The 12,137-nt window shown below is 38.5% G+C and overlaps 3 protein-coding genes across 3 annotated transcripts in view; all 3 read right to left on the minus strand.

The window, feature by feature from the left end:
• Positions 1–12,137, minus strand: part of LOC125271224 (B-cell receptor CD22-like) — a 1,156,500-nt gene that overhangs the window by 417,242 nt on the left and 727,121 nt on the right. The gene's annotated exons all lie outside the window — the stretch shown is intronic.
• The window catches only part of LOC125271198 (hemicentin-1-like), a 987,774-nt gene that overhangs the window by 397,545 nt on the left and 578,092 nt on the right, over positions 1–12,137 (minus strand). The window lies entirely within an intron of this gene.
• Positions 538–7,284, minus strand: LOC125271287. Its single transcript, XM_048195366.1, has 2 exons — positions 6,976–7,284; positions 538–1,290 (listed from the first exon to the last, which is right to left on the minus strand). Exons 1-2 carry the CDS (start codon positions 7,223–7,225, stop codon positions 803–805), a joined length of 738 nt encoding a protein of 245 aa, XP_048051323.1. The 5' UTR covers positions 7,226–7,284; the 3' UTR covers positions 538–802.

Raw genomic sequence — 12,137 nt, forward strand, 5'->3', positions numbered from 1 at the left:
AAGAAAGAAAGAAAGAAAGAAAGAAAGAAAAAAAGAACTTGAGAGTATAGATGGATTATTTGGTCAGTTTGAGCTCTACATAATAACAGTGGCTCAACCAATGGAGTGATTATGGGGCGGGGCTATCAGTTTGTCTGACCAATGAAATGATAGTCATCAGTGTTTGAATCATGTTTGAAAACAGTCATTTGTAATTGTGTTTGAAGACACTAGTGACCCATAAAATAAACACTTCACCTTTAAACCAGAAAATGAACGTTTTACCTCAGATTGAATCAAGATGCTCCAAAAACAGAGAAAACAATATGAGTGCTTATGAGTGAGATCACTTTATTTTTATATTGCTTTTCACATTCACTATTGCTTCGAAGCAGCTTTACAAAAAATCACAAATTACTGTCTTAAATCCACAAGTGAGCAACTGCAGCAAGCAAAAACTAAAAATAATAAAAAACTTATTAAATGTTTCAAGAACATCTGTTTAGACAGTATTTGGTGCTCAATGTTAATCTTGAACTGTTTACTGCACATCTGTCTGACCAGATAAATCAATCACTTTATACACATTCTCAGATGTTGAGATTCAACTGATGATGATGATGAAGATGATGATGATGAAGAAGATGATGATGATGATGTAGTTTCTGGAAAGCCTATATATAAAACAATGAAATAATGAATTTCTAAAGGATGTTTTTTCACACCCAGAATTTGACACACTTTTCTCATGATACAGACACTTGTTACTGATGTCATTCACACACTCACTACCCAGAATTCATGTTTGCTGACACACAAACACTTAGAAAAAAAGAGTTGCGAGTTTGTTTGATTTCACACTGAATAATACAGTACATAATGTTACTGGATGAACACCATTTACTGCAGTTAAAACACTGTAGTAATACAAATTCATTATTTTAATTGCATTATGGTTAATATCAGTGAGAAAATCACCTGTACCTGTACCATGGATCAGGACTCGTGTGATGAAGCTCTTGTGTCCTTGATCAGACTGAACTCCACACCAGTATTCTGAATGTTGTTCAGTCACATGACTGATGCTTCCCGTCAGGAGCTGCTCTTCTCTGTCATCATACAGCTGGATCTTTCCCTCAGGACTCCATCTTCTGCTCTCCTTCACAGACGTCTCTTCAGCACAAAGATCAGCTCCAGATCTCCAGCAGAGAAACTTCACATCACTAATGTGGGATTGTGGGTATTTGCAGCTGATGTTCACAGATCCTCCTGCAGCAGCTGATAGACTGATGCTCTTCACACAACAAGCATCTGTTTCAGATCCAAATCAAGTGCTTTGCTACTGTTCGGACGCTCTTGCTTACAGCTCCGCGCTTTGCTCTATTGCTTTTATATTTTATCTCCTCATTTTAACTACAGCAAATCAGCACAGTGCTCAAACAACAAATCTTGGCACCAACATTCTTTTTAACTGGAAGAATTGCTACAGAAAAGGGGAATTTTTATCCAACCAGCCTCCCACTGACGGCAGCCATCAGCTTACATTCCGGAGAAGGAAAAACACAGCTGCCTACATCCAAAAGGATTAGAAATAATATGCCTCCTCTGGTTGAAGAATCTACCTGCTGCACAAACTGCCACAGACTTCTACAAAAGATTGCAGTTCTTGAAACAAAGTTACTTGCGGGACTACCAAACGAGACGGAACACACAACAGAGCTTTATCATGGACATCCTCAGCACACAGCCGGTGAGTCCCATGAATCTAATGCTCCTAAACAGACCGTACTGAGTGCCGAAATTGGTCAACAAATTAATCGATGGCACAAACAGGGAGCGAGACCCAAAGGCACTCGAGACATCAGATTGTCACAAGTATCACATATTAATGCAGTAGCATCCTCTACCCCAAACACTAGCTCCCTACCACCTCCAATACATCTGGAGAACAGATTTGAAGTGTTAATGAATGTGGGTGAGGAATCCCCAAACATGATAAATGTGGGTATGGAATCCCCAAACATGATCGGACACAGATCAAATCAGCCAGCAGCTAACACCGATGCTAACTGCCGCTCAAGGTTGAACAGTCAGCGGCACTCGGCTCAGAGAGCAGCCGAGCCCAGGACTCTGATAGTGGGTGACTCTATTATCAGAAACATTAGCAGCAGGGATACAACTACATGCTGCCTTCCACAAGCAACAGTTTCTGATGTAAACAGGGAACTTAAGAGCATTCTGATGAAATATAAGACTGAAAATCGACTAATCATCCATGTGGGGAAGAATGATATTCGGAAGGAGCAGTCAGAACTCCTTAAAAGGGATTTCAATGAACTTTTTGAAATGCCTAGAAGACTAAAAGTTCAGTCGTTCATCAGTGGACCACTCCCAGCAAGAGGAACAAATAGATTTACACGGTTGCTTGGGCTTAACACATGGCTGCAAAAAACCTGCAACTTAAAGGGACTGAATTTCATCGACAACTTCAATCTGTTCTGGAGTCAGAGACAACTGTTCACTCATGATGGCCTGCACCCAAACAAACTGGGCTCAAGAGTGCTAAAGGACAATATCTACTTCTCCCTCCATCATCCTTCAGCAGTGTGTGCCAACCTGAATGGCGCAAACACACCTGGACAGAGTACAACTGACCACAGGACTTCATTTCAACACCTGAATGGACATGCGGTTGACACATCCCACAAGGTCAATGATAACACCATGCAGCCACAACAACCACTGCTCACGAACACAATCCTGACTGAGCCCTGCCCACAGAGCTCACCGAGAGACAGTGACGTGTTAGAACTGCTCCAAGATTCAGCACCCAAGGACGACTTTCGGGAAAACAGCCAGGGAAACCAGGACAATATATTACAGCCTCCGGTAACACCAGAGCAACAGCCCCTCTCACCGGACACGTTATCCCTCTCTCCAGCATCCCCTCTTCTGTGCTTCTCAGAGAAAATGGAGGAACTGGTGTATGCTGGAACCAAACTCTCCCACTCTTTTGCTGCGAGCCCCCAGATATCAACAAAAAAGCGTCAAGCCCCGAAACCACCAAAGCCTGTGGGCCCAGCTCGCCCTCCTCCTCCTCCTGCGAGAGCTCTTCGGCCCCTGCCACAACGCCAGGGCCCTCAACCTCCTCCATCTGTTCTAGGTGAATCAAAAACAACCGATAACAGCTCTCAGTGATGTGTGTCGGGTCCCCGCTATGATAACATTGACTTTATCAAAAGTTTACATAACAACCGGGAACCCAGTGTGCCTGTTGCTTTCTCTATTTCTGTTTTATTATGTGATAGAAAGCCTAAGGCCTTCTCAAATTGTTTGGCAAACCCATTTAATCTGCTGCCTATTACACGTCAAACTAAGATTACTGTAGAGACAGAAAGTAAGAATGTTAAGTTAGCACTTTTAAACATCCGCTCACTTAAAAATAAATCACTTCTAGTCAATGACTTAATAACCACAAACAACCTAGATTTTATTCTTCTAAATGAAACATGGCTTGAAGACAGCTGCAGTGCAACAATCCTGAATGAAACAGCCCCTCCTAACTTTACTTTTATGAGTGTCTGCAGAGCTGTTAGGAGAGGTGGAGGTGTTGCTGCTCTATTTAAAGATGTCTATCAATGCAAGCAAGTGTCATTTGGTGATTACTTGTCTTTCGAATACTTGGGTATTGTGTTAAAAGGTGCTCCTCGCATTCTACTTATAGTTATTTACAGGCCTCAAAAATACTCTCCAGCCTTTGTGGAGGACTTTACAGAACTGTTATCAGCAATTTCCTCTGAGTTTGACTGTTTTGCTATTACTGGGGACTTTAACATCCACATAGAAAATGCAGAATCCAATATGTCAAAAGATATCCTAACAGTTTTGAATACTTTTGATCTGACTCAGCATGTACATGGACCTACACATAATCGTGGACACACTCTCGATTTAATTATCAGTAAGGGTCTAAACGTCTCATCCATTGTCATTAAGGATGTAGCGCTATCTGATCATTTCTGTATTTTCTTTGATATATTGATCTCTCCAACTGTTGAAGCTAGATCTGTCTCGGTCAAAAAGCGATGCTTAAATTAGAATACTAGTGCACTGTTTATGAAGGCTATATCTTCAACACCAAGCATATCTGCAGACTCTGTTGATTTTCTCCTTGATTCTTTTAACTCAAAAGTACAGAACGTTATTGATAACATTGCTCCTGTGAAAGTCAGGAAGAAAAGTGGCAGACAAAAAGCACCGTGGAGAAACTCAACAACAGTGCAAAATATGAAAAGACAATGCAGAAAAGCTGAGCGCATGTGGCGAAAGACAAAACTCGAAATCCATTATCACATCTATAAAGATATTCTTCATGCTTTCAATGTGGAACTAGGCAAAGCTAGACATACCTTCTTCTCAAATATTATAAACAGAAACCTAAACAACACCCGCAATCTTTTTGCTACTGTAGAGAGACTAACAAACCCCCCAAGTCAGATCCCCAGTGACATGCTCTCAGACAGCAAATGCTGTGAGTTTGCTTCCTTCTTCTCTTAGAAAATTAATAATATCAGAAAGGCGATCAGCACATCCTTGAGCTGCACCGGGGTAAAACAGATCAGATCACAACCTCAGAAAGCAGCTATTATGTCTGTTTTCGAAGCAATTGATGGTAAAATTTTGGAAGAAACAGTACAGCACCTTAAAACATCAACCTGCGCCCTTGACACACTTCCCGCATCTTTTTTCAAAAGCGTGTTTAACTGTTTAGAAGCAGATCTCCTAGAAGTGGTAAACGCCTCACTTCTCTCTGGGACTTTTCCAAAATCCCTGAAAACTGCAGTTGTTAAGCCCCTCCTGAAAAAGAGCAATCTGGATAACACCATATTGAGCAACTACAGACCAATCTCAAATCTTCCTTTCATAGGCAAGATCATTGAAAAAGTTGTTTTCAATCAGCTGAACAAGTTCTTAAGCTTGAATGGATATTTTGACAACTTTCAATCTGGTTTCCGACCGCATCACAGCACAGAGACAGCACTCATAAAGATAATAAATGATATTCGCCTAAACACAGATACAGGTAAATTATCAGTGCTGGTTCTTCTCGATCTCAGTGCTGCGTTTGACACTGTCGATCACAACATTCTTCTTGACAGGCTGGAAAACTGGGTTGGGCTTTCTGGGATGGTCCTTAAATGGTTCAGGTCATACTTAGAAGGGAGAGGTTATTATGTGAGTATCTTTGACCATAAGTCTGAGTGGACATCCATGACATGCGGAGTCCCTCAAGGTTCAATACTCACACCCCTCCTGTTCAACCTATATATGCTGCCACTGAGCCAAATAATGAGAAAGAACCAAATTGCATATCACAGCTATGCAGATGACACCCAGATTTACCTAGCCCTATCACCTAACGACTACAGCCCCATTGACTCCCTGTGCCAATGCATTGACGAAATTAAAAATTGGATGTGCCTAAACACCTTCAGTTAAACAAAGACAAAACTGAAGTCATTGCATTTGGAAACAAAGATGAAGTTCTCAAAGTGAACACGTACCTTCACTCTAGGGGTCAAACAACTAAAAATCAAGTCAGGAATCTTGGTGTGATTTTGGAGTCAGACCTGAGTTTCAGTAGCCATGTAAAGACAGTAACTAAATCAGCATATTATCATCTCAAAACTATTGCAAGAATTAGATGCTTTGTCTCCAGTCAAGACTTAGAGAAACTTGTTCATGCTTTCATCACCAGCAGGGTGGATTATTGTAATGGGCTCCTCACTGGTCTTCCCAAAAAGACCATAAGACAGCTGCAGCTCGTACAGAACGCTGCTGCCAGGATTCTGAGCAGAACCAGAAAACATGAACACATCACACCAGTCCTCAGGTCCTTGCACTGGCTTCCAGTTGCATTTAGAATTGATTTTAAAGTACTGTTACTTGTTTATAAATCACTCAATGGCCTAGGACCTCAATACATTGCAGATATGCTCATAGAATATAAACCTAACAGATCACTCAGATCATCAGGATCAAGTCATTTAGAAATACCAAGGGTTCACTCAAAGCAAGGAGAGTCTGCTTTTAGCTGTTATGCCAGCCGCAGCTGGAACCAGCTTCCAGAACAGATCAGGTGTGCTCCAACAGTAGCCACATTCAAATCCAGACTCAAAACACATCTTTTTACCTATGCATTTGCTGATTGAGCACTGTGCTATGTCCGAACTGTTTGCATTTTATTTTATACGCATTATCTTTTTATTCTTTTAAATTCCTTTTCCTGTTTTTATTTCATTTTTAATGTATTTTATATCTTTTACGTATCATCTTGTTTTCTGACTTTTAATGCATATTGCTGTATGGTTGAAAGAGCTGGGAGAATTAGGAAGAAAGCATTTGTGATTAGGTTAAAATTTGGTACAAACCATGGGGAAATTTGAGCTGTGGTGCATGGTTAAGATATCTCTGGATTACAGTCAGGACACTTTCCAAAGGGGGAAATTTCCAAAGGGGAAATTTGAACTGTGTTGCATAGATAAGATATCTCCAGAAGGGGGGATTAGGGCTGTGTGGTGGAGTTTTAGGTGTCTTGGCAAAAGGGGAGATTTAAACTTTGTGTATCAGTTTGAAGTGCCTTAACAGGTAGCAGTCCTGTCGTGTGAGGAAGATCCATTCAGATCTGCTCTGATGGATAGATCCATTTAGATCCACTCTGATGGACAACAACAACAACAATAACAACAAAAACTCCCTGAGACTTCCTAGCTCATCCATCCAGATAGCAAAATTCTCTGTTTTTACTGTTATTTCTATTCCTTATGTTCTATTTTTATTATTCTTCTTTATGTAAAGCACTTTGAATTACCATTGTGTATGAAATGTGCTATACAAATAAAATTGCCTTGCCTTGCCTTGCCTTGCAATGTTACAATGACCAGATATATTCATGGATTCTGTCAAATAATGCAGAAATGAATGAAAGCGTCTCACCATCTCTGATGATCAGATTAAACTCAGAGAAGAAACTGTATTCTTCAGAAACTTTGACTGTAATCTGATATTCTCCAGAGTCGTTCTCATTCAGATCTCTGATAAACACACGTAAGAGACCTGCAGATCTGTCATCATGAACAGAGAATCGTCTGTCCTGTTCCCATCCGGCTGCTCTGTTAGTGATCATTACAGTCAAACATTGACCTCCAGTTTTACAGAAATATTTCACATGGTTCTTGTGTTTCATCTCATATTTGTAGTTTATAATGACGTTTCCTCCTGAATATCCTCTCACACTCCCGATTGGTTGACCTGTTAAACACAAACTCAGATCATTTGTCATTTTGTTCTCAATGATCTTGTCACTTTGCTGCAACATTTTAAATTATTTTTCTTTCTTCAGATAAAATACTATTTAGGTGTCTTCTATAAGATGCCTGTAGGTGGTGCATTACGTTGGAGTGATGAGGAAGTTATGTTCAGGCAAAAGGTCAAAGCAGGTCAAAGCGTTTAAAGAAAACACCAGAATGCTGCAGACTGTATTGATCTCATCATTTTCTACAGGTATGTATGTGATTTAGTCATTAATGCTTAGTGATAATGTATGTCCAGTTTAAAGATAATTGTTAAGTTTTCAAATTATTATTTTATTGGCAATTCAATCATTGCAAATTCCAAGAGTAAACAGAGTTCAAAGATAATAATACTCTTAAAAATGTAATGCATAATTAGGAGATGTGAAACAATCATGTATATTTTTGATAGATTTTCCATGTTGAGCTGAATTATGTTATATTGAGTTTTGCATTTTGTCCATGTGGAAACACTGAAACATGATATGGTGGGTTCCTTTGAGATTAACACTGATAAGGGTCTAAAAAACATACCTTGAGCACATTTGAGACTATTAATTGCTATTATTTAGGATTCTATTTAATTTACGAGTGTAAATCTTACATCAGGAGATCAAAAGGTTACTGATGGCTTCAGTTATGAGTTTCAGGTGTGAACGGCAGTAATTACAGTCAGTGTTGAGTATCGTGATGTTCTGGAGATCATCATGGGTTTGAGGCTCTCAGTTACTCACCTCTTATAACCTTCAGATTCAGTGTAGAAATCTTTAATAAAAAGTCTATCAGCTGCACAGTGGTACATCCCAGAATCCAGTTTAGTCAGATCTTTGATTTCCACTTTCAGGACTGCTGATCTTGTGTCGTCATACAGAGAGAATCTTCCATCTTTAACCCATTTATCTTTAATATGAGAGGTTAAGATGAGGTCAGAGCATGTTGATGTCCACTGACCTTTACAAAAATACTTTTCATTTGCTGTATATCCTTCATCATATTTGCATCTGATCGTGACTCCTCCTCCTGAATATCCTGTCACACTGATGGAGCTCACGACTCCTACAACAAACCAGCATCAAATACAACACTAACATACTGAAGAGATTCATTGACTTAAAGGATTAGTCCACTTTTAAATACACTTTTCCTGATAATTTACTTACCCTCATGTCATCCAAGATGTCTAAAACATTCCAGGATTTTTCTCCTTATAGTAGACTTCAATGGGCACCAAACAGTTGAAGGTCATAATTAGTTTCACTGCAGCTTCAAATTGTTCAAAACGATCCCAGATGAGAAATAAGGGTCTTATCTAGTGAAACCATCGCTTATTTTCTGAAAAAAATTGAAAATTATATAAGTTTTATCCATAAATGCTCATCTTGAACTAGCTCTCATCTTCTTCTCTATTTGAATTCCAGCAGTGTAGATGCTGCTAAGTGTATTACTGCCCTCCACAGGTCAAAGTTTTGAACTAATTTTTATATGCAATATGCTAGTTCAGGGATCCCTAACGTGTGGTGCGCGCACCCCCAGGGGTACGCGAGCTGCCACCAGGGGGTGCGAGAGAGGAAAAATGTAATGGCGGCCCGTTTTTTTTAAGTGGGATTTTTCCATACAATAAAAAAAAAAAACATGAAGAGTAAACATTTCCTTTGTAATCGCTTTTATTTTAAATAAAAAACTATAATTTATTAGTTTTTGATAGAAACGTAGAAGAAGGCAGCTGCTGTCTTCTTCTACGCACTGCTCTTCTTTTATGCACTGCAGGCTAGGCTATATGCGTGCCAACTCGTTTCATTCATAGCCTATTGCTGCAATGTTTCTTTTACACGGCTGAAAATAACCCTGCTTTCTGTTACTGACTACGTTTACATGGACAGCAGTAATCTAATTACTGACCTTATTCTGAATAAGACAATATTATGATTAAGGTGTTTACATGAGTTGCTTTTAGAATATTCCATTCATGTTCCCATTTTACATGTTATAGAACTTAGATCAATTAATGGCAAACGTCATTACGTCCCCGCGGCACGCTGTCCGACGTTCTCTACAGAATTTCACGTATCATTACCACACAGTTCGTGCCATATACAGTTTTGGGTATTTTCATTTTTAATCTTACGAAAGCTTCAAGTGCAGTTAATTATTTGACATGCAATATGTGCAAATATATATACGGAGCCCACATGACATGCAAGAATAAATAAAGAAATTGTGTGCATGATTTACTAATTTGTTCCCTCGATTTATACATAGAGGGAACAAATTAGTAAATCGTTCGCACGATTTAGCCCAGGCTACTATTTATTTTCTCTCTCATGTGTGGGACTCTGTAAATAGACAACGGTGGATACAAATTCTCCAGCAACAGGCCTCCTGTACTTTAATTCGGCAACTTTTATTCATGCCACCGCGACAAACTCAGAGGTACTGGATGAGAGATGAGGTGAGAGGAATTTGATTTGTGGCTTCTTGCTTGACGCTTGCTCTCGTTTGCCATCAAAACGGTTGACCACTGCCGTGTGTGTACAGTATTATATGTCCTGTGGCAAAATGCGGCGAAAACTCCCACATGACGTTAATAGTGTGATTAAGGTGTGTACATGTGTATAATGCACTCCAATAATGCTAGTAAAATAGGAATACACCACCTGTCTTAATTCGATTTGTGTTTACTTCGAGTATGACACAGATTATTTAGTCGGATTAAGGTAATAAAACATCGCTGTTTACATAGTCCTTTCTTAATCAGAGTATTGTCTTAATCGTATTAATATCGGATTACTGCTGTCCATGTAAACGTAGTCACTGAGTATGTCTGTCACTCGTCCTCTTAAAAGTGGAAGCTTGTGTGTAGCTTTGTTTCATTATATTGAAACTTTGTTGATGTTGTTATTGTCATGCATGTTCTGGTTATTTGTGCATGATTAAACATGAGTCTTTATATTGCGATAAAACAAAGCTTTGTTGCGTGTATTTTTTTTTTTTTTTTTTTTTGAAGTGGGGATTGGGGGTGCACCAACCCGGTTGGGACATAGAAGGGGGTGCGCAGAAAAAAAGTTTGGGAACCGCTGTGCTAGTTCAATAGTATATAACAATTAGTGACCTGTGGAGGGCAGTAATACACTTAGCAGCGTCTACACTGCTGGAATTCTAATAGAGAAGAAGATGAGAGCTAGTTCAAGATCAGCATTTATGGATAAAACTTATATAATTTTCAATTTTTTTCAGAAAATAAGCGATGGTTTCACTAGATAAGACCCTTATTTCTCATCTGGGATCGTTTTGAACAATATGAAGCTGCAGTAAAACTAATTATGACCTTCAACTGTTTGGTGCCCATTGAAGTCTACTATAAGGAGAAAAATCTTGGAATGTTTTCATCAAAAACTATAATTTCTTTTCGACTGAAGAATCTCAAAATCATTCAGTCACTGCTGGAAAGCAAAAAATCTTTGAAAACTGAAGAATCTGCAGGACCTGGAGGATTTTTCTGAAGAACAAACAAGGGACTCATAAACAACCATCACAAGAAATCTTCCAGGTAACCACACACAGTATTAAAAATCAATGGTTCACATACTTTTGAACAGGGCCAATTTTAATAAATTCAGCATTTTTTTTTATTTTTTTTGTCTAATAGACTATATGTAAACATCTTTTATGTAAAATATCTTATTCAGGACAGCACTTAAACAAAGTAACATGCATTTTGTATGATCTCTCTTATTTTATTAAAATTATTCACATTTTCACACATTCTGCAAGTGGTTCACAAACTTTTTCATGCAACTAAACTTAACACATCATATAGATGGACTCATAGCACTGCTGAAACATATATTCATGTAAAGTCAAAAAGTCAAACAAAATAGTCAATTCCATAACACTGTTTAGCAATTCAACATATGATAATAATCAGAAGGGAATTTATTTAACAATTAAACATATTAATGACATTTTTGAAAGTATAGCAAAAAAAGCTCTTAAATAACATGACACCATATAAACACAAAAAAGCACCAAACAAAAACCTTCTGAAAAATGGTTTGACCATGACTGTAAAACAATTAGACAAGAGCTACGATTCATTAAAAAAACAAAAACAACACACAGATCCAGTCAACACTGAGTTACACTTAAAACACTCAGAACTTCTGAAACAATACAAAAACACACTGAGACAGAAGAAACTGGATTATTATAACAACACTCTTCAAAAGATTGAAAACACAGTTGATCAGGGCCAGTTCTGGAGCATGTGGAACAGATTGAACTCTACAAAGCCACAAGAACCAGCCATACAAGATGGTCAAATTTGGAAAGATTATTTTGAGAACCTCTGACCTGTTAAATAATCCCAACCAATTAAAGGTGCCCTAGAACTTTTTTTAAAAAAAAGATGTAATATAAGTCTAAGGTGTCCCCTGAATGTGTCTGTGAAGTTTCAGCTCAAAATACCCCATAGATTTTTTTTAATTAATTTTTTAACTGCCTATTTTGGGGCATAATTAGAAATAAGCCGATTCAGGGTGTGTGGCCCTTTAAATCTGGTGTTCCCCTCCCCCGGAGCTCGCGCTTGCCTTAAACAACATAAAAAAAGTTCAAACAGCTAATATAACCCTCAAATGGATCTTTACAAAGTGTTCGTCATGCATGCGTCGGATTATGTGAGTATTGTATACTGTTATATTGTTTACATTGATTCTGAATGAATTTGAGGCTGTGCTCCGTGGCTAACGGCTAATGCTACACTGTTGGAGAGATTTATAAAGAATGAAGTTGTGTTTATGAATTATACAG

The sequence above is a fragment of the Megalobrama amblycephala genome, linkage group LG7 (assembly GCF_018812025.1).
Source record: "Megalobrama amblycephala isolate DHTTF-2021 linkage group LG7, ASM1881202v1, whole genome shotgun sequence".
In the NCBI taxonomy this organism is placed as follows: domain Eukaryota; kingdom Metazoa; phylum Chordata; class Actinopteri; order Cypriniformes; family Xenocyprididae; genus Megalobrama; species Megalobrama amblycephala.